This window comes from Oryx dammah, unplaced genomic scaffold (assembly GCF_014754425.2).
Source record: "Oryx dammah isolate SB20612 unplaced genomic scaffold, SCBI_Odam_1.1 HiC_scaffold_16, whole genome shotgun sequence".
Classification (NCBI taxonomy): domain Eukaryota; kingdom Metazoa; phylum Chordata; class Mammalia; order Artiodactyla; family Bovidae; genus Oryx; species Oryx dammah.
This window is the reverse complement of record NW_024070200.1, coordinates 34,226,255-34,249,121: the sequence shown is the minus strand read 5'-3', so window position 1 is coordinate 34,249,121 and position 22,867 is coordinate 34,226,255. Positions and strand designations below refer to the sequence as shown.

Sequence of the window (22,867 nt, the reverse complement as noted above, 5' to 3'; positions counted from 1 at the left end):
TCTTGATTAGCACCTAGGGGCACAGAGAGTCCACCTTTCTCTTTTTATCAAGCAGATCTCTTGTCTCAGTGTTTTGAGATGTCCCCAAGAAGCTACGAGCACAGAAGTCCCTTTAGCTTAACCGCATATCAACTTGTATCCTATTTCAGACTACACATGGTCTTTCCCATTGCTCAAAAAAGGATTACTTCAGGTTCCTGGCACTGAACAATATTAATATTGTCCCTAACCTTTGGTAGGGAAAGATTATCTCTTATTATTGTATAGTTTCATTTTACATTTCATTTTTCTTCATCATTGATATATGGTTAGTGTATAAACAAAGGGGATTTACTTGCATATATAACTCTACCATGAAATGTTTCATTTATTAAATCCAATGGAATTCTAATACATCATTTTTAAGGTGCCATTCATTTATTTGATTTTTGGTAAATAAACCTCATCCCTGATTGCATTAGGAGGCAGATGGAACTTTGATGAACATGGTTTTTCATACTGATAATCACAGATGTGATTATCTTAACTTTGCACTTGGCATTTTGCTCTTTGTATTGGAAGTAGCTAGCATTTCTTCAATATGCATCTCGTTAGGTGCCTCTGTCCAACATGATGAAAAGATTTGTAATTTCCCACGAGACAGGCACAGGAATCAGAAAGTCTCAGCCACATAACTGAAACGGAGAAATAGCCTTGTCAAAAACGACTCAGACACCCACCACTCTGCCAAGGTCAATGAGGGAGGCACTGTGAGAAAAGAACACCTTGGAGAGCACTGGAGAGCTCACTCACCCGATTAGGATCGATGCCGTTCACCTGGCGAAGCTGCTCGAGCATCCACTGTGACCGCCGCACAAATGACGTGGAGCCTTCAAACTGTTTGACCTTCGTAATGGATGCCTGCGTGGGTTTCTTGTTGGTCACTGCCAAGAAAAGACCACTCTGATCAGTGAGTGTGCAGGATGGGTTGGATTCACATTCACAGGTGTTTCTATCTTATGCCTACATGCATATGTGCCATAAAAGAGAGAGAAAAAACGACATATTTGTGTGTGTGTGTATACATGTGTATCTGTGTGAATATAGAGGGGAGGAAGAGAGAGGGAGAGGGAAGTGCAGAGACAAAGAGAAGCAGAGGTAAACAGAAAATGAATGAATATGTGTGCCTTTAGTGAGAGGCGAACTCAGAAGGAACAGACGTTATAATCTGCACCCTCGAGCAGTTACAATATAGTTTTAACTGTAAGGGCAGCTTCATTGATGCCTTCATCCACTCACATTGAACACGACAGGGACAATTAATAGCAAGCCCCTCTAATGGAGGCTCCAAATAAACCATGATGGTTAGCAGGGAAAGCAGCACAAAGAGCTGAGAGCATCACGTAGGGGTGGCTGGGAAAGGCTACCTTTTAAAGGTACAGTTCACTGGTTCCCCGAGGCAACTACAATGCATATTTCTAATGCTATAGTCCAGTGTAAGTATTCCAGGCTTCAGTGATAAAATAAGAAGAAATACCTCACTCCAAAAAAAAAAAAAAATCGGCCTCATGGTTCAGTTCAGTCACTCAGTCGTGTCTGACTTTGCGACCCCATGGACCGTAGCACACCAGGCCTCCCTGTCCATCACCAACTCCTGAAGTCTACTCAAATTCATGTCCATTGAGTTGGTGATGCCATCCAACCATCTCATCCTCTGTGATCCCATTTTCCTCCCGCCCTCAATCTTTCCCAGCATCAGGGTCTTTTCAAATGAGTCAGTTCTTTGCATCAGGTGGCCAAAGTATTGGAGTTTCAGCTTCAACATAAAGTACAGTTAGTTTGTATCTAATCTGCATCTGATTATAACCCCTGCCCCCCTCCACATATGAATTCCTTAGGCTACCACAACTGCAGGCCTGCGGCAGTTCCTCCTCTCGGCCTTGGTCAGCTCTCCCTTCCACGCTGAGGATGGACCTTCTCACTTCTCAGACAGAGATCAAGCACCAGCCAGCAGGATAGAGTCACTCTGAACATTTGCCTGTCTGCTTACTTCTTAACTTACAGCCTCAAGGGAGGGGAGGTAATTAAGTATTTTAAAAGGATTTTCCTTAAAGCTCCTCCTGAGCTCTGGCTGTAGGAATTGTAAGTTTAAATAGAATTGATGCTATTAAAAGAAGCAGGAAAAGTGGAAAGCACTCCTCCTAATGAATGCAATCCTAGTAAGCCTGTACATCAATGCTACATTCTTTCTTAGTTTCAAAGCAGCCCACAGATCCCACATTTTGAAATAACCATGCAATGCTCAACAGATGGCAAAACGAATCCTTGCGGGATGACGGACAGAAAGTACCTGGGCCAGTTATGGTTGGTGGTAAGAAGGCTCTCCTTCACACACAGCAGAGTTTATCACAGCTTCAGTGTCTGGGGTCATTTAGGCAGGAAAACATTGACCAAGAGAGGAAAGTGACCAACGCTATGGTCTAGAACTGGGCTGTTTTTAGGATCTCAGTCCAACCTTCTCTTTTTGTTCCTAACCAGAATTTAGCAAACATTTTTTTTTTTTAATTTCAAATAATCCTTAGGTTTAATGCCCATTGTTCAATTATATTTTGGATAAATGCTTATGAACATTTCACACCAATTGCATTTACTTTCATGGTTAAAAAATCATCACCCCTTAAACACCCAAGATCAAGGAAATGTTATCATCTTCCATCCACAAATGGCCTGTCTGGCCTACAGCTCCACATATAAGCCTGTTGAAGTCCATGAAGAACAATCATTCCCCTCACTAAATTCATGCAATATTACCAGTCTACTCAGGGCTGTCTATCCACTTAATTCATTTATTTTGTGTGTCTATGTAACACAAAAGGAGCTCTTCTAAATTTCTCTGATAGTCATGCCCTGCTCTGCTGTTTTAATAGCAAAGGAAACAACACACCTGGAATATATGTGGGTCCTAAAATGTGCTTAAAAGATTAAAGAATGCTTTGCAATAACAGGAAAACGTGGGTTCCTGTATTAGACCCACACCCCTAAACACACAAAGAGGATTTCCTTCTTTGTTTATGTAAATTACATGACATTTAGGCATCCTGGGAAACATGAAGGTTTTCCTTCTGACTTCAGTTAACTCTTACTTTTATTACTGGTCCACTTATTTCCAACTAGTTTACAGCATTATAAAAGTTCAAACATAATTCATGATGGTTGTAATTATTGGCATGTTTGGGACTGACATTTTAGGAAAGTAAGTTCCATTGGAAGTTTGTCACTGAAAATGAGAAGGGCAGGAACTCCACCCACCCAACAAATGCCCCACGGAATTGTTCAAGAGCGATCACATTGCTTCACGGTCATTTTTAACAGAGGCAGATATGACTTCATCCATTCCTGCTTTTTTACCCTCTATTAGTTTACTCCTTGCCCAGTTCTTCAAATCTGATAATTTTCCTGGGCACTGAGCCCGGTTTAGTTTAATTTTTGTTTAGTGTTATTATCTCCAACATCCCACTTTCTATTTTGAAGCAGGTGCCTTAAAATTATATTATTATATACACATTATATAGAATTAAATGAAGACTTCCCCCTTCTGAAATCAAAACACTTGCACAATCATGCCATTGCCAGACTTTCCGAGTTCTGTGTTTGAAGAAGCCATGTTTTAACCCCTTTCTATTTTGGTGTTTTCCGGATCCACAGCTGTTAAAAATAAGTCAGTCAGTCAAATTCCAGATGTCTAGTGAAAACACTTCTCCTTCCCAAGGGAAGCTAATTTACAGCACACTCTGGAAAATGGAACCAAATGATCTGGATCAGTACTCCTGTAGGGTAGATTTCATATTCATTATTTTGAAAAACTTTAAAGATGAGATAATCACGGCATTTTGTCATAGGTTCATCATTCACGAGGAAAAGGTGAATATACAAGCATTTAGAGAGGGTATGATGATATTCCCAGGAAACACTGCAGACTACCCATAGTCAGCCCCATCCGCTAATTTTCCACTCCAACCCACACATCAAAATCACCTGGGAGTTTTACAACAAAAATACCCAACACTGTCGGTCAGAATCTTTGGGGAGGTAGTCCTGGCATCCATATTTTAAATCTTTCCAGTTGACTTGGAGGCACTTTGACTGCTAAGAGCTACTTGAACTATGTGTTTACTCATTTAACAAATATTTATGGAGCATTTATTAGATGGAAGATACAGAAGGAAGTTTTGAGGGTTTTGAGGATTTTTCACATATTAAGCAAGAAGTGGTTCTCAATCAATAACTTTGGTGAGGAGGAGGTAAGAATGATACTATAGAGAATAAAGCATAAGAAAAAATGACACAGGAGTCATCTGAGATGTGTGTGGGGGGAGCGGGGGGCGGATTTAAGGACCAAAGTAAAGTTGGGGAAAGTCAGGGAGGTTTCATGAGGCAGCCACATTCTGGGCAGTATAACATCCCTCACCAGGACATCTGTGATTTTCCCCAAATTGGCCTTTTAACCAGCTTGACCATTCAAACTGGAATACATAAGGCCGAACCATCTTTTAAGAACTCCTTGCCAAAGCAATCTTGAGAAAGAAGGACAAAGCTGGAGGTATTATATGCCCTGATTTCAAACTATACTACAAAGTTATAGTAATCAAAACGGTATGGTACTGGCGCACACACACAAAGAAAACAGACACAAAGATCAATGGAACAGAATAGAATCTAGAAATAAACTCATGCATATATGGTCAATTTCAACAAGGGATCCAAAAATATACAGTGGGGAAAAGACAATCTCTTCAAAAATAGTGTTGGGAAAACTTCCACGTTGCATCCACATGCAAAAGAATAAAACATCATTTACAAAAATAAAACTCAAAATGAATTAACATCTTAAATATAAGACATGAAACCATAAAACTGCACAAAAACATAGGCAGTATACTCTCTGACATTGGTCTTAGGAATGATTTTTTTTGATCTATTTTTTTAGGCAAGGGCAACAAAGCAAAAATAAACAAACGGGACTACAAAACTAAAAAGCTTTTGCACAGTGAAGGAAAACATCAACAAACTGAAAAGGAAACTTACTGAATGGGAAAAGATATTTGCAAATGATATCTCTGATAAAGGGTTACTATTCAAAATATATAAAGAACTCACACAATTTGGTATCAGAAAAAACAAACAATCCAGTTAAAAAATGGGCAGAGGACCTGAATAGATACCTTCCCAAGGAAGACATAAAGATGGCCAACACACACATAAAAACATGTTCAGCATCACTAATCATTCAGTTCAGTTCAGTTGCTCAGTCATGTCCGACTTTTTGCGACCCCATGAACTGCAGCATGCCAGGCCTCCCTGTCCATCACCAACTCCCAGAGCTCACTCAAACTCATGTCCATTGGGTCAGTGATGCCATCCAGCCATCTCATCCTCTGTCATCCCCTTCTCCTTCTGCCCGCAATCCCTCCCAGCACCAGAGTCTTTTCCAATGAGTCAACTCTTTGCATGAGGCGGCCAAAGTATTGGAGTTTCAGCTTTAGCATCATTCCTTCCAAAGAACACCCAGGACTGATCTCCTTCAGAATGGACTGGTTGGATCTCCTTGCAGTCCAAGGGACTCTCAAGAGTCTTCTCCAAAATGCAAATAAAAACTACAATGAGATATCACTTCACAGGCTGTTATCAAAAAAACAACAGATAACAAATGTGGGTGTAGATGTGCAAAAAACAGGACTGCTGGTTGGAATGTTAACTGGTGCCACCACTGTGGAAAACAGTATGGAGTTTCCTCAGAAAATCCAAAAACAGAACTACCATATGATCCAGCAATTCCACTTCTGGGTATTTATCCAAAGGAAACAAAAATGCTAATTTGAAAAGACATATGCACCTCTATGGAGAAGGCAATGGCACCCCACTCCAGTACTCTGGCCTGGAAAATCCATGGACGGAGGAGCCTGGTGGGCTGCAGTCCATGGGGTTGCGAAGAGTCAGACACGACTGAGCAACTTGACTTTCACTTTTCACTTTCATGCATTGGAGCAGGAAATGGCAACCCACTCCAATGTTCTTGCCTGGAGAATACCAGGGTTGGCAGAGCCTGGTGGGCTGCCGTCTATGGGGTCGCACAGAGTCGGACACGACTGAAGTGACTTAGCAGCAGCAGCAGCAACATGCACCTTTATGTTCATTCCAGTATTACTTACTATAGCCAATATAATGAAGCAGCCTACATGTTCATCAATAGGTGAACAGACAAATCAGATGTTGTATACATATACAGTGGAGTATTACACAGCCATAAAATGGCAAACTTTGGCCATTTGCAACAAAAGTGATGGACCTAAAGGGTGTTATATTAAGCCAAATAACACAGAGGAAGATGAATATTCTAAGATTCACTTATATGTGGAATCTAGAAACAAAGCTAACAATCAAAACAAAACAGAAACAGACTCATGGATACAGAGAACAAACTGGTGGTCACCAAAGGGTAGGCAAAGGGAGGGGCTGGATGAAATAGGTGAAGGGGATTAAGAGGCACACACTTCTAGTTTTAAAATAAGTCATGGGGATGTAATGTACACTATAGGGAATATAGTCAATATTATTGCAGGAACTTTGTATGATCAGGTAGTTCAGTCGCTCAGTCATGTCCTACCCCAGGAACTGCAGCACACCAGGCTTCCCTGTCCATCACCAACTCCCGGAGTTTACTCAAACTCATGTCCATTGAGTCAGTGATGCCATCCAACCATCTCATCCTCTGCTGTTCCCTTCTCCTCCCACCTTCAATCTTTCTCAGCATAGGGGTCTTTTCCAATGAGTCAGTTCTTTGCATCAGGTGGCCAAAGTACTGGAGTTTCAGCTTTAGCATCATTCTTTCCAAAGAAATCCCAGGGTTGATCTCCTTCAGAATGGACTGGTTGAATCTCCTTGCTGTCCAAGGGACTCTCAAGACTCCTCTCCAACACAATTCAAAAGCATTAATTCTTTGCTGCTCAGCTTTCTTTATAATCCAACTCTCACATCCATACATGACTACTGGAAAAACCATAACTTTGACTAGATGGACCTTTGTTGGCAAAGTAACATCTCTGCTTTTTAATATGCTGTCTAGGTTGGTCATAACTTTTCTTCCAAGGAGGAAGCACCTTTTAATTTCATGGCTGCAGTCACCATCTACAGTGATTTTGGAGCCCCCCAAAATAAAGTCTGTCATTGTTTCCATTGTTTCCCCATCGTATGGTGACACATGGTTATTACACTTATCATGGTGATCAATTTGTAATGTATATAAATCTTGAATTATTATATTGCATGTCAACTATACCTCAGTGAAATAAAAATTTGATGGCATCCCAACGCATTTAGAATAAAACTCAAGTCCCTTATGGTGACCTGCAAAGTCCTGGATGATCTAGCCCTTAAGTATTTGTACCATTCTCATCTCATTCCATTCTCCCTTTTGTCCCCCAGGCTCCAGTCATCTTTTCCTCCTGGGAAACAGCAACCACTGTATATCCTTTGCAAATGCTATTCCCTTCATAGAAACTCCCTTTTCCTATGTGTGTGTTTGAGAGTATGTTTCATTGTTGTCTCTTGCTCACTGTTCTGACTTCAGCTTATATGTCATCTCCACTGAAAAACCTTCTGTGATTGTCGTATCCAAGGAGGTTCCCCATCATGTTACTTTTTTCACTGAACTCTGTTCATATCACAACAGGTTTATTTCACGCCTGGGTAAAATATTCAATGTTTGCTTCTCTGACATATTTGTGAAGAATGAAAATCAGATTGTTATCAGGTCCATCTAGTTCTAAAACACAGAAAGTGAAAGTGAAGTCGCTCAGTCGTGTCTGACTCTTTGCGACCCGTGGACTAAGCTCCTCTGTCCATGGGATTCTCCAGGCAAGAATACTGGAGTGGGTTGCCATTTCCTTCTCCAGGGGATCTTCTCAACCCAGGGATTGAACCCAGGTCTCCCACATTGCAGGCAGACGCTTTAACCTCTGCACCACCAGGGACGCCCTTAAATACCTAAAACACAGAAGATATGGATAAATCCCCACAAAGATAGGAAGTAGTGATGTAGGATCCTATAGACACAAGCACTTTAAATTTTTTAAAGCTTTTTAAACATAGCTTCTCTTTTTTTTTCTCTTGAACTTGACAATATCTCTGTGACAGAGGCAGGGTTATTGCTATGATCACGTGTTATATTTCTGGACAATGAAACTGGGGCACAGAAAGAGTTGACTTTCCCAAGCAATATTGGTAATAAATAAAAAAAACCTGTGACCTCAACAATGAGCTAAGAGTCTATGTCTGTTGCTCTTTCCACTACAGCTTTTTGCTACAATGTCAAACGTCACATTTTGTTGGGTGTTAAAGACTATCACAACAGAGAAGCCATTTCCAGAACATCTCTAAGACCACTGAGTCATGTGCATTGGGACTCACTCCGTAAGTCAAGTTTTGGGGTTGTCCAAGCCTAATGCTTCTTTTCACTCATTCCTGGCCATCATTGCTTTCTGTGGTGGTATCAGAGGAAGACAGAAGCACAGGGCAAACCAAGTGCATGTCTTTCTACTACCAGTTCTGACAAAAAGAATTTGGTTTTCATTGCCTCCATGCCTCCTCTTTAGCCTTTCTGGAGACTTGATCTACATCTCAGCTGTAGTTAAGAAGCAGTGTTAGAAACTCTTAGGTCTAGAATATCATTACCATCATTACTCAAGTGGTATAACAATCTCTTTCTCATGAACTGAAGGCCTAAAGAGTTAAATGGTCCAGTCATGACACATCATTCAGAAATAAGACACTCAGCTATAGTCAGAGTGGAGACCACCAGCTTTGCTTTTGCCCATTTAGAAAATTCTATGTAATCAAAACCAGATAAGCCAGCCAATAGTAAAGCACCATCTAGTCTGATCAGAACTGGTCTTATATTAAGTCAGGAATTGGTGAAAGAGGGGGACACAGGCTGTCATCAGACATGAAAACCAGAAACACAAGTTACTTGCATGTGGTGCAAAATGGCAGAAGAACACGTACTCTGCCAGGGATTAAGAAGCTGATTCTCCATTTCAAGGTCCAGTGGTTTTGTAACTGCTTTTTTTTTTTTTTTAAGTCACTCTTTCCCCTATAATCTCATTATTCATAGTATCATTTCTCAATTGCCCCAAACAGGAAAATCAATTTTGCCCAAACACAAAAGATCTAGTCTCAATCCTAATATATTATTTTAAAGAAAACAAATAATCAGCACTTAAATAAAATAACGACTCACCACCTCTATATCCTCTACCTGAAAGTTCCTTTTTAACATTAAACTCAAATTGAATCTTCTAACTTTACGTAGTCATTTTGGAAAAAAAAAAAGGTGCTAAAGAACAAACTGCATTGATATCCTCAGTATAGTCTGATGTTGAGGCTAAGGCAGCTATAATGCAGAATTTACCATTCGTATGTACCTAAAATACTTAAAAGTGTCATCATGCTTAGCCCTCTTTATCTCGTAGTTGAGGGAAAGTCAGCATTTTGTGGTGTGCCCTTAGCCCTCTGCTCTGCTGGAGTCTAATGGTCAGATGTTTTGAATTCAATAAGAGTGCTGATGTGAAATAAACAATTTGGAACAAGGAAAAAAAGTGATGTCTACACAGAATCTCATCAGGGCTGCTCTCTGACTGTGTCAGAGGTGATAGACATAAAGGGAAAAAAAAGGAAAAGAAAAAGAAACTCTCTGAGATGTGATTCAGGAAGTAAAAGCAAGATTGAGCATGACTTCTGGGTGCAGATGTGGTGAAGAGACAGGCTAAGAGGACATGATGAAAAATGATTACTTGGAACTGTTTTTCTTAATGCTTTTCCCAAACCCTAATGTATGATAATTCCAGGTGAATTTCACTCTTGTTGTCACTCAGGCAGTCATGTCTGAGTCTTTGCGATCCCATGAACAGCAGCATGCCAGGCTTCCCTGTCCTTCACTATCTCCCAGAATTTGCTCAAACTCATGTCCATTGAGTCATGATGCCATCTAACCATCTCATCCTCTGTCACCACCTTCTCCTCCTGCCCTCAATCTTTCCCAGCATCAGGGTCTTTTCCAATGAGTCGGCTCTTCCCATCAGGTGGCCAAAGTATTGGAGTTTCAGCTTCAGTCCTTCCAATGAATATTTAGGGTTGACTTGCTTTAGGATTGACTGGTTTGATCTCCATGCAGTCCAAGGGACTCTCAAGAGTCTTCTCCAACACCACAGTTCAAAAGCATCAATTCTTTGACACTCAGCCTTCTTTATTGTCCAACTCTCACATCCATACATGACTACTGGAAAAACCACAGCTTTGACTACATGGACCTTTCTTGGCAGAGTGATATGCTATTGAATATGCTATCTAGGTTGGTCATAACTTTTCTTTCAAGGAGCAAGTGTCTTAATTTCATGGCTGCAGTCACCATCTACAGTGATTTTGGAGCCCAAGAAAATAGTCTGTCACTGTTTCCACCATTTCCCCATATATTTGCCATGAAGCGATGGGACCAGATGCCATGATCTTAGTTTTTTGAATGTTGAGTTTTAAGCCAGCTTTTTCACTCTCCTTTTTCACTTTTATCAAGAAGCTCTTTAGTTCATTTGCTTTCTGCCTAATGGTATCATCTGCATATTTGAGGTTGTTGATATTTCTCCTGGCAATCTTGACTCCAGCTTGTGCTTCATCCAGTCTGGCATGATGTACTCTGCACATAAGTTAAATAAGCAGGGTGATAATATACGGCCACAGTATCTATGGAGAAATAAATTTCTCCATAATTTATTTATTTAGGACAGTAGCTGCATCAGCAATTTTATCCAGTGAGATGGCTGAATATTTACAAAACTTAGAAGCAAAAATATCCAGATTGTTATCCCATATACTTTCAGATCAGGGACCCATCATCACTGCTACAGTTAGTGGGGAACGAAGCCCAGTGCTCTCCACACAGGGTTGATTATTTGCTTCTCAAACTACTTCTCAAAATGTGTCATGATTTAGGGACACAGTCATTTAGCCTCCACAGGCTCCCAAATGGCACCAATTCATGAAATGGCCAAGTGTGTTTTTCAGGCCCTATCCCTCTCCTTCCATCTTAGGTTCTGGGAGCTCACTGGCCAGATTCCTGAAAGGACCCAAATGGGCCTGAAGGGGTAGTCTTAAATCTGATTGTTTTTAGGAAGAACATTTTAATCCAAGTAAACAACATCTACAACAACAAAAATGGTGGCATTTCAGCCACAACCATCAAGCCAGTAAAGACAAATACAGGATGCCCTGTTAGAGTTCCTACTCCACTAACCCTGAAGGGGAGGGAAGGGGAGAGACAATGAACAGGGCTTTGAGGCTTGATTCTTAAAGGCAAACTACTATGGTCTACAGGAGGGATAATCACCAAGAAAGGAGCTTTCCATGCCAATGTTTCCTTATTTGGTATCACTAGTTCTTAGGGCTGTACCTACATCATGTTCTGATCTCCAGACTGGAGGAGGAGGAGACTCAAAGTCTAGGAAATTTTTCCAAAGGGATACCAAAAGTAACTGTATGGGAAACTCCTTTTTTGTAAATAAACTTGGATGAGTCCTTCAGTAAAAAGAGAAGAATAAGAACATCTTTCATCATGCATTCTTCAGGAAAGATGCTTTTAAAATGAAAGTGCAGCATCAAACCAAAGTAACTGACAGCTACACATCTGTAGAGCAAGCAAACCCCTAAACTAACTCAGCAGGAAGTAGCTATACTAGCTAGCATTAATATTTGCAAATTATCCACAAGGAGACAGAATTACTTTTGCAATGTACAACTTCAATGTCTCACGTCAACATGAGCTCCATTTTAAAAAATCTTCCTGGAAATTCCCTGGCAGTCCAGTGGTTAGGACCTGATGCCTTCATTCGCGGGTCCTGGGTTCAGTCCTTGGTGGAGGAACTAAGATTCTGTGAGCCTTGTGGCACAGCCAAAAAAGCAACAAACAAACCAAAGAACTTTGTGATCAAGATTTAAGAACGAACAAAATCTAGTCTCTCCCAATTATAACCTTCTTACCCTGTTGACAATGTTACTTTAACTATAGAAATATGTAGATTTTATTGTGAAAGGGTATTCTACATCTCAAGTCAATGACAGGCTCAGGCACACCATAGGTAGTCTTGGGGAGTTAAATCTTTAGCTTGAAATCAGGAAACATAATCTCCAGAAGGTGTGAGTTCCCTGTCTCAAGATGGGTGCTGCCCTCTCCAGACAAGCAGCAACAATGTCCATTCTATTGTCAACCGATGCCGGTGCCAGTCCAGATAGCATGCATAAATGAACAAGCAAATCAACAAAGGGCTCTCCCGACCAAAGGAAGCAGAGGAAGAACATCAGAAACTATGAAGAAGCCAAAAACTTACATCAGGCTCAACTGCTCTGTTTCAAGATCAAGCCATGGTTGTAAGGAATGTGAACTGCTTTTTTTCTAGAAAAGAGGGGCATCCTGGGAACTAAGGAGAGCAGAGGAAATGGTAATAACCAAGAACTTACAAAAATATTAGGGGACTAGAAGGAAAAAAATTTGTGGGTTCAAGCCATTGAAAACAACCTTTTCTTCCCTGCATCCTTATTCTAGCAGCATCTCTCCTGCAATTCTGTTTGTCTCAGCCTTCTTGAAAACACGACTTCAGGCCTGAGATTCAGCAACTCAAGGTTTCCATTGTGCTTGAATTTTTAGGTTCCTCAGACTTTTCCCCATATACCTGTGGGGAAAAATCAATTTGCATGCATTTTGGGTAAAAGGTAAACATACAATGAATTATAAAACTTGGTTAATGCTATTGTTGCAAGTTTGTATTTTATATGGAAAGGGTATAACATGTCTGATTTATACAGTGTAACCTTGAAACAAACAAACACATGCACCCAAGCCAGGGAAATAAATGCCTTGACCTGTGAGAACGCTGATGGCTTTCTGAAAGAGATTAAATTCAATACGAAATACTGTGGTATCCAATGAAGAAAACAGAAAGGGTTAACTGCAGCCATAAAGCCTCATTCTGTTCTTACTTCCTAAATTCTGGAAACAGATACAAACATCATTTTTGATCTATTCTTAGGAGATTTACAAACAGAGGATCTAAAGACAAAGGCATCAAAGCAGAGGCTACCTGACTCAAGAATGAATTAAATTACTCTATAAGCACCTCAAAGACTGTGAATGAAACTCAAAAAAGAGATGCTTTTAACATGACACTTCCCTTTCACATTATCTGTCATATACGGAAAAGGTACTGACCAAGGGGCAACTCTTTTTATGGAAATGTCATATTTGGTAGAAATTCAATACATATTTTACCAGCGAGAGGTGTTAAAAAAGCATTCTTAGTTCTCAAATGCCCCTTACAGTGAGAAGAGATAGAATCATTTAGTCTTTCAGCAGCTGTAAAGCAGAAGCCCTTATGTACCACCACCCCACCACAATCCCCCTCTCCCCGCACCCACGTGAGGGGAGGGCCCAGTGCTCTGCTGCCTGACGCAACTCCACTGTTGAGCACATTATGTTTAGTCTAAAGGAACCATGGAAGGATGTTATGTAGATACGGGTCACCTTCTATGTGAGAAGAGTAACACCCGCCCACAAGGAGACTTGAGAGAGTGACAGAGAATGTGCGAATGGACCAGGAACATATAATAACAACATATAATATCACTAGGTTTCTGGAGAAATCAGAGCTGCCGTGACTTAGCAAATGTATGTTGTCAAATACAATGACAACTATCAGTCAAGTAACGACAGATTTATCTGCTCTCTCTGCTTTCCACCCTTTTCACTACCACCATTTACTCAATACTTTTAATAGTACACTTGATGTGAGGGCTTATATCACTGAAGTTCTAGAGAAAGTGAATGATGTCACTAAGAACTTGTCACTTTCACTCTTTACTGTGCAGGGAATAAGATCTAGCAACATGTTCTACGTAAAGTGAAAGTTGCTCAGTTGTGTCCTACTCTTTGTGACCCCGTGGACATGGAATACAGTTCATGGATTGCTCCAGGCCAGAATATTGGAGTGGGTAGCCTTTCCTTTCTCCAGGGAATCTTCCCAACCCAGGGATCGAACCCAGGTCTCCTGCACTGCAGGCGGATTCTTCACCAGCTGAGCCACAAGGGAAGCCCAAGAATACTGGAGTGGGTAGCCTATCCCTTCTCCAGCAGATCTTCCTGACCCAGGAATTGAATCAGGGTCTCCTGCCCTGCAGGTGGATTCTTTACCAACTGAGCTAGTTTTAGGTAAAGTGAATGTCAATTACATTAGTGAAAATTATCTGTGATTCAAATTAGCTGATTTTGGTAAACTCTAAGTGACAGCTACTAAAGCTAAACACCCATATACTATAAGACCCCGCAATTCTAACCCCATGTCTACAAAACAGAAATGAAGGCTACATCTACCCTTCTGCCTGAAGCAACCCAAAATGGACAAAGTGAATGAAACAGGGAATGAGAGTGGTCCCTGAGAGACTGGAAAGGAGTGAGGCCAGCTTCTCTGATGGCTCAGATGGTAAAGAATCTGCCTGCAATGTGGGAGACGTGGGTCAATCCCTGGGTTGGAAAGATCCCCTGGAGAAGGGAGTAGCTACGCACTCCAGTATTCTGGCCTGGAGAATTCCGTGGACAGAGAAGCCTGGCAGGTTTCAGTTCATGGGGTCACAAAGAGCCAGACAGGACTGAGCAACTTTCACTTTCAGCCCCATGACTGCCCTTCTTTCCTGGTTTGAGAGTTTTCCAGGCTGTAGCACGAGGAGGAAGAACCCAGGCAGGGACTGCCGGACTCTCTGCACTGAGAAGACAAGGAGAGCTGAGCGCCCAGGGAGACCAAGGTCCTTAAAATTCTCAGGACAGAGCAACGAAGAGAGAGAAATTCACAAGCACAGAACTCCGAGACCTGTGGGGATTCAGCCTTAAGCATTTAGCTGAGTACTTCTCACCACAGGTGTGTGAGGAAATTCCCTGAGGCCAAAGAAAGAACCACTCAGAATGAATAGAGGGAATATACTCCATGATCCAGTAGGGCTAGACACAGTGTCTGTTCCCAGCAGCCAGACAGGAAAACCTCAAGACTGAGGAGGCCCCGAGAATACACAGAAGGGCCTTGCCCCATGAGTTAGGAATAATTAGGCTTAGGCTGAACAGTGCTCTAGTTTCGCTTCCAAATGGCAATGGGGCACGAAGTTCATAACATGTGGAAAAGTAAAGCGTGTGGCCACGGCAGCATAAAAGTCAGGATGAGAGTAAGGGAAGTGAACTGTTGGGAGGTTCTTACACATGAATTACTGTCTTAGCACTTGAAGGGGAAGCACGTTAAGTTCAAAGATATATTCCACAAACGCAAAGGCAATCACTAAAATAAATCAGAGAGTCGTGGTTATGACGTTAGTTTTATGCGTCAATTTGGCTACTGGATAGGCCATGGCACCCAAGCATTAATATTTGGTCAAACATTCTTTTTGACGTTTCTGGGAGGGTGTCTTTGGATTAATATTTAAATTGGTGGACTCCGATGGCCCTCCATGACGTGGTTGGCCTCATCCAATTAGCTGAAGGCCAGAATAGAACAGCAGACTGACTTGCCCAGAGCGAGAAGGAATTATGATTTTCAGAGTTGAACTGCAACATTAGTTCTTTCCTGGGTCTCCAGCCTGCCAGCCCACCCTGCCCATTTTGGACTTGACAGCCTCCATAATTGCATGAGTGAATCCCCTGCATAAATATAAACACATATACTATAAATATTTATATAATATTAATATAGACACACATCCTATCTGTTCTGTTTCTTTGGAGAATCCTCACCAACACAGTAGCTAATAAGCCAACAAAGAAATCAGTTTCACTCACGGCAACAGCTGTAAGAATAGAATACGAACATATTTAGCCAAAAGAGTACAAGGCTTGTATAATCAAAACCACAACACGTTATTGGAGGAAATGAAAGAAGACTTAGATAAAGATAAAAACATCTTGTGTTCCAGGAATAGAAAATTTAATATTGTTAAGTGTGGCAATAATCCCCAAACTGACCTACAGATTCAAGTGGACAGACACACTGTGGTCATGGGTTAAAAGACTCAATATTATTAAGATGTTGACAGATAAGAATATACAAGGGAGAAAAGACAATCTCTTTCAGTAAGTGGTGCTTGGCAAACTGGACAGTTACACGTGAAGAATGGGATTAGGACATTTTCTCGTACTACATGCAAAAACAAATTCCAAATGGATTAAAGACCTAAATATATTGATATATCTCTCACCCCTTGCTAAATTACAGCAACCACTTGGCATTACTTTTCTAGTTCTTACTGGACCACCACAATGAGAATTCACCTCACACCTGTCAGAATGGCTATCAGCAAGAAGTCTACAAATAACGAATTGTTGGGGAGGATGTGGAGAAGAGGGAACTCTTACACACTGTTGGTGGGAATGTGAGCTGGTATAGCCACTATGGGAGGTTCCTCAGAAAACTAAAAATAGAGCTACCATATGATCCAGCAACTCAGCTTCTGGGTATATATCTGAAAAAGAAAAAAGAAAATGCTAATTTGAAAAGATACATGCACCCCACAGCAGTATTGGGGCTTCCCAGGTGGCGCTAGTGGTAAAGAACCCGCCTGCCGATGCCAGTGCAGTAGACATAGGAGACACAGTTTCAATCCCTGGGTCGGGAAGATCCCCTGGAGAAGGAAATGGGAACCGATTCCAGTATTCTTGCCTGGAGAATCCCATGGATAGAGGAGCCTGGCAGGCTACAGTCCATGGGGTCACAGAGTCAGACACGACTGAAATGATTTAGCATGCACAGCAGTATTATTTACAATTGCCAAGATATGGAAGCAGTTCATATTAGTAGCATATTAGTGACTGTCTACACATATTTGGGGGTTGGTATGGGAATGCCTGGGGCCAAGGAGGGATTACAAGGGGTACAATGAAACGTTTGGGGGTAATGGATAGGCTCATTACTTTGATTGTGATGATTCTGCAGGTACGTACATGAAAAAGTTACTAAACTGTACCATTCAGATATGTGAAGTTACTTGCACATCAGTTATACCTCAATAAAGCTATACAGTCACAAAACTAATCTATGGCAACTGTGGTCAAAATAGATGGAGGTGATTACCTTTCTGGGGTGCTGGAAAGTTTCTATATTTTGATATAATTGATGTTTACATGGTTTTATATGAAAGTGTTAGTTGCTCAGTTGTGTCCGATTCTTTGTGACCCCATGGACTGTAGCCCACCAGGCTCCTCTGTCCATGAATTTTCCAGGCCAGAATACTGGAGTGGGTTGCCATTTCCTTCTACAGGAGAATCTTCCCAACTCAGGGATTAAATCCATGTCTTTTGTGTCTTCTGCATTGCAGGCAGATTCTTTACCTGCTGAGCCATCAGGGAAGTCTGGTTTTATACACATGTAAAAAATTCATTGAAATATACACTTAAGATTCATATACACAGTATGTAATAAACAGTAAACCAGGGACTTCCCCGGTGGTCCAGTGGTTAAGACTCTGTGTGCCCAATGCAGGGGGTGCAGGTTTGCACCCTGTAAGGGTGCAAATGCAAGACCCCACCTCCTAATACTATCACATTGGGGGGTAATATTTCAACATATGAATTGGGTCACTCACTGCAATTCTGCTACTTCCTTTTATAAAAATCTACTTGCAAAGCTCTCCAAGTGGGCTCATGGTCTCCTCTTCTGCTCATCTTTTTTTGGAAACTTTCTCCAATCAACCCTACTTTTAGTTGAAGCTTCCATCACTCCCTCTTTTCAGACTTCTCCTACTCTGCCTATGAGCACACTTAATGTTTTCTTTTCCTATGAGAATCTCCTATTGGTAAGGCCAGTCCTAAAGCTCCATCTACTTTTTTTTTTGAAAAATGTGGTAGTGAGAGAGAAGAGTTATGTGTGCTGAGTCCTCTCCTGCTTTCTACACATTCACTGCTGAGATCATCGCTTCCCTACCTGCTCATCACTCTCCAGAATTTGCCCCTGGAAAAATTTAAAAAGTCTCCAAACAATGTTACCCAATGGCTTTTCTTCTGTCATCATCTTCCTTGTTTCACTGCAGCACTCCCTATAATCTAGACACACCCAAAACAATCCTTCCAGCATTCTTTGGTCAAAACAAGCCTTTTGGGTATAACAACTAATGACAAAGCTCAAAGATGCTCAAGGGCTGGACATGTTCAAGGATGAGAAAGGCTGCAAAATACTAAGAAGAGGAAAGAATGAGTGAAGTCACAGACACAAGCAAGTGCCAGATCGTGAAGACCTTGGTGGACAAGGCTTTGTAAGCATGAAGCAGGAATATAATCTGATTCACATTTTAAAAAATACTGGCTAACTGTTGCAGGTCCTGGTCAAGGTAGGAGGGTGCATGGAAGCAGGAAAATCACTTAGGAGCTTCCAGGGCAGTAGTCCAGGAGACAGGTGACAGTGACTTAGACCAGATGGCAATGAGACAGATATACAGAAAAGGGGACAGTCTGTCCACTCTCCACAGCTGTTGACCCCCCAGAGGAAATCCTCAAGGTCACTCACCAAGTCCCAGACTCTGCCCTACTCTTATGCCTTGTGTACTGTCTATTAAACATCACACTTTGTACTTGTCAGAATAAAGATCACTCTGATTTGTACTTTTATATATCTGTATGTGTTATCTACCTACCACGTTAACAACATCCTGCAAATAAAAGATGATGTTTTTGCACACTCCAGGAGGGCAACCAACCGAGTTCTAATTCAATCATTCATGCATCACATGAAATATCTCCATTCTGATCAGTGATAATCAAGTATTTGCTGTAGGTCCTGATGGCTGTGGTTAGCAATATCTCACTTACTCTAATCTCTTTTTTAGCTGTGTCTCTGTTTTTCTTTTTCTGTCTGGAGTCATTTAAGGCAATGTCAGAGAAGGGAAAAAAAAGAATAACCAGGCACACCTGATTACAAATTCTGACATGTGGTAAAGAGCTGCTTCTCTTGCACAGAAAGCCAGCACCTCCGTGACTTCTGCTGCAAATTCCAAGGTGGAACACATTGTTAAGCACTTCATCAGTATTTATGGAACAGCCTAGGAATCATTTCCGAAATAAATGATGCCACTTGTGTCAAATGAGTCCTTCCTAAGGAAAATCCCAGGGGATCTTTCAATAGCACAGCCTTGATGAAGATTCAGAACAAAAAGAGTAAGATGCCTGATCCTCTGGTGCCGCGTGAGTAGCGATAACATACACCCTCCTCCATACAACTTCCCACTGACCATCTCCACAGAAACCAGAACATAACGGCAGACAAACAGCCTTAGGGAGATGAGGCACAATGGTGGCTATGTCAGCTCTTCTCAAAACTCAGCTGCTCACAAAGTCTGCAGGTCTCCACTTGCTTGTTCATGGTTCTACTCCTCTCTCTCGGACCTACAGCCTAGACCAAGGGCAATCCTGACTAAGCCAAACTGCCCTGGGCTGTCCTGGGTGGGTTCCTCCGTGACAGAAACAGACGTAGCTGCTCTCAGTAAATGCTGAACGTGGTCACTGAGCCTGTGCCCAGGGGCTTAGGGATATAGCTGAGTTTTCCCTTATCCTTCAGTTCACTCTCTGTGGAGAGCAGTTCCTTACTTCTACTGGATGTTACTGTGCATCTTCACTAGGAAAGTAAAGGCATTATCAAGAATAGGGGAACCAAGTATACCTGTGGCTGATTCGTGTGGGTGTATCGCCTGGGCTCGATCCCTGGGTTGGGAAGATCACCTGGAGGAGGGCTTGACAGCCCACTCCAGTATTCTTGCCTGGAGAATCTCCATGGACAGAGGAGCCTCGAGGGCTACAGTTCATGGAGCCACAACGAGTCGGACGCGACTGAGCAACTAAGCACACACAGCACATGGCAAAAACCATCGCAATAGTGTCAAGGAATTATCCTCTGATTAAAACAAATAAATTAATCTAAAAAATGAATAGTAAGAGCAAACATAGCTAATGTCAGGTGACAAAAAAACAGATTGAAGGATTATGCAGGCCAGTCAGTAGACTTGACTAACTTAGAATTCTCAAACTCTTTGCATGAAATTAATTTGGCACCAAAACCTCACTCTACTTGGACTGAAATTTGGAGCAGAGATCACTGATAGTGCATTGCAAGTTAACTTAAATTTGTTGTAAAACTAAATTTAGCCCCTTTCACCAGGGGCCAAATGTGTGAATTCCTTACATCATCAAAAAACAAAAAAAATTATAACTTCTACTGACCCCTTCAAAAGCAATATTTTGCATTCTTTTAGTGTACAAGCTAAAGCTCTGTTCAGTTTAGGACATTAGTCTGATAGAACTAAAGCTCACTTAGACTCTCTGTGTAGGTGTGATGGGTAGTTTGCCATGGTTTCCACAACGGCCACGGAAAGGATGGGGGTGTGCTGCAGGTCTTGCTCTGCCAAACTGTACATTAGGAATGTGCCAGATGATGATGTGAGTGGCCCAAAGGTCACCTGAACCCTTACAGTGCCGTGAGCAGCTGGATATTTACTACCTGCAGAAGCAAAGGATAAAAGATCTCACCTCCAGGGCACGGACCACTGCACTGCACTGCTGCTCTCCAATCAAGGTTCACTACTGGATGGTACCCAGAGGGACTGGGATAAGACCAGGTCCCAGTTTTTAAATGTCAAGATCATTCACTCCGAAACTCTGTCATCTTCCCATAACCTAAGATGCAGTCCACTCAAACGTCATTGTCTAGGACCACGGGCTCAAAAATACTCACCTTGCTCATCAGAGGCAGTAACTCTTTGAGCACCTGCTTCTATGGGACACAGCAGGTAACGCAGGTACTGCATCTGCATGAAGGGGCTTTACCTATAATCTGATGCCTCTTCCTGTTCCCCTAATGGCTATAGGGATCAACTGCCTGATTATCTCCCCAAACATCCTAATGGAGGACGACTTCCTAGACTGGGTACAAATTTGGACTGATTTTTCCCCCATCTGACTCCACAGGCCAAGATCCCCTTGGTCAGCAGAGCCATTCCCTAATCAGCCCTTACTGAGCCTTCAGCGAATCTTACCACCCACGAGTTCTGACACTTCTGTGAAGACGGAAAACTCTCCAGAAGCTAGCAATATCAAACAAATAGAGAAACAAAACTATGCCAAGTTTCCCACAAAGATTTATGTCTTTAGACTCAATTTTTGGTCTATTAGCACATTCACAGACTCCTGGTCCCTCTCCCTCCTGGTCTTGCTATAACTTCATATCTGTGGTCATTGATAACAGACGACCATTTTGGAGTTCTGTCACTTGTAACCCTATATAGATAGATAGATGAGATCACAAGTCAGCACAGAGTCATAAACCCTAGCAAAACTGTGCCAATTCCACGAAGACTTTGAGGAAGTGACTAACACATGTCATCAAGGGTACTTTAGCCCTGATATTGTTACAGGAATAGAATGTTTCTCTTCTATCTGCTTGCTCTGCTAAGGAGGTCCATGATGTCCCTGAGGGTTCTATGAGGAGAAGCCAGTGTCCAGGCCAGATGTATTGCACAGGTTGCCCTCTTGACTCCCAGCCACCATCTCTAGATCCTCACAGTTAGCAGGAAGTCTTGCTTCTTGGCCTTTTGGCCAAGATCAAGTGTAGTATGGGGGCTTCCTAGGTAGCACAGTGGTGAAGAATCTGCCTGCCAGTGCAGGAGAGGCAAGAGATACAGGGTCGACCTCTGACTCTGGAAGATCCCCTGCAGGAGGAAATGGCAATCCACTCCCAGGATTTTTGACAGAAAAATTCCATGGACAGAGCAGCCTGGAGGGCTACAGGCCATGGGGCTGCAAAGAAATGGAACTGAGCACAGCAAGAAGTCTATGCAAATAGTACTATGTGGGAGCTGCTCCCATTGCTGTCATATGTCACACTGCTGTCACTTACCTATGGTAAGTCATTCTGAAGCCCTAATACCTCAAGTGTGGATTGTGGAACTTATTTTCAGAAAAATAAATGTTTGGTTCTTTAAGGAATACAGTGCAATGGACCCAAAGCATCCCTGGGTACTGACTGCCTGGCTGGTCCCCATCTCTCTGCTCTCATGTTCTACTCCGCACGTTCAAGACTCCACCAGGAGTCTTGACTCCACCAGGAACTCGGCCCCACAAAGCGCCAGGTTCCTCTCAGGGCCCTGCACACAGCCTAGCCCACCTGCCTGTATGCTTCTGCTCACTCTGACTTCTCAGCCTGGGAGACTTTTAGGCCTCCTCCTGCACCTCTAAATTGTTCCCATCTTTCACAGGCCAACACCAGATGCACCCTCAGCCACATGACTTTTCCTTGGCACAAGATGTTTCTTCCCAAAACGTCCATGGCATTTCTCTGTAACATTCACTTTAGGGTTCTGATGTATTAAATCTAACCTAGGAACACAAAGGAAGTACATAGTTTGCAAGCAAATGATTAGTCCTAAACTGCCAGTTATCTTTTTTTTTTTAATTAATATATTCAACTGTTTTTTGTACACATTTTACCATTCTACTCATTTGCTTAGGAAGCATCTTCCCCCTACAGGTAGTGGAAGGAGAAGCTCCAGTCACACTTGTGATTAATCAGCAACATTCTAGATTCAGGAGGCTCCCTCAAATGACAATGTATTCCTTGATAATACTGCAGTGGGATTTTGTTGTTGATAATTAGTTTTTTGGCACTCCAGGCAAAAACAGGAGACATTTCTTGCATCTCAAGGATTTTCAGGTTGCATTTAGATGAAAAAAAAAACAAAACAAAACCCAAGCAAGAAATGGTAGGTAGTTCTCAGTGAC

General features: G+C 42.0%; 1 protein-coding gene across 3 annotated transcripts in view; it reads right to left on the bottom strand.

Moving 5' to 3' along the window:
- STXBP6 (syntaxin binding protein 6) overlaps positions 1–22,867 on the bottom strand; it is a 262,455-nt gene that overhangs the window by 56,285 nt on the left and 183,303 nt on the right. For all 3 annotated transcript variants that reach the window (XM_040257207.1, XM_040257206.1, XM_040257205.1), the window contains one exon: positions 793–923. In XM_040257207.1, coding sequence (XP_040113141.1) covers positions 793–923 — 131 coding nt within the window. The remainder of the gene's footprint in view (positions 1–792; positions 924–22,867) is intronic.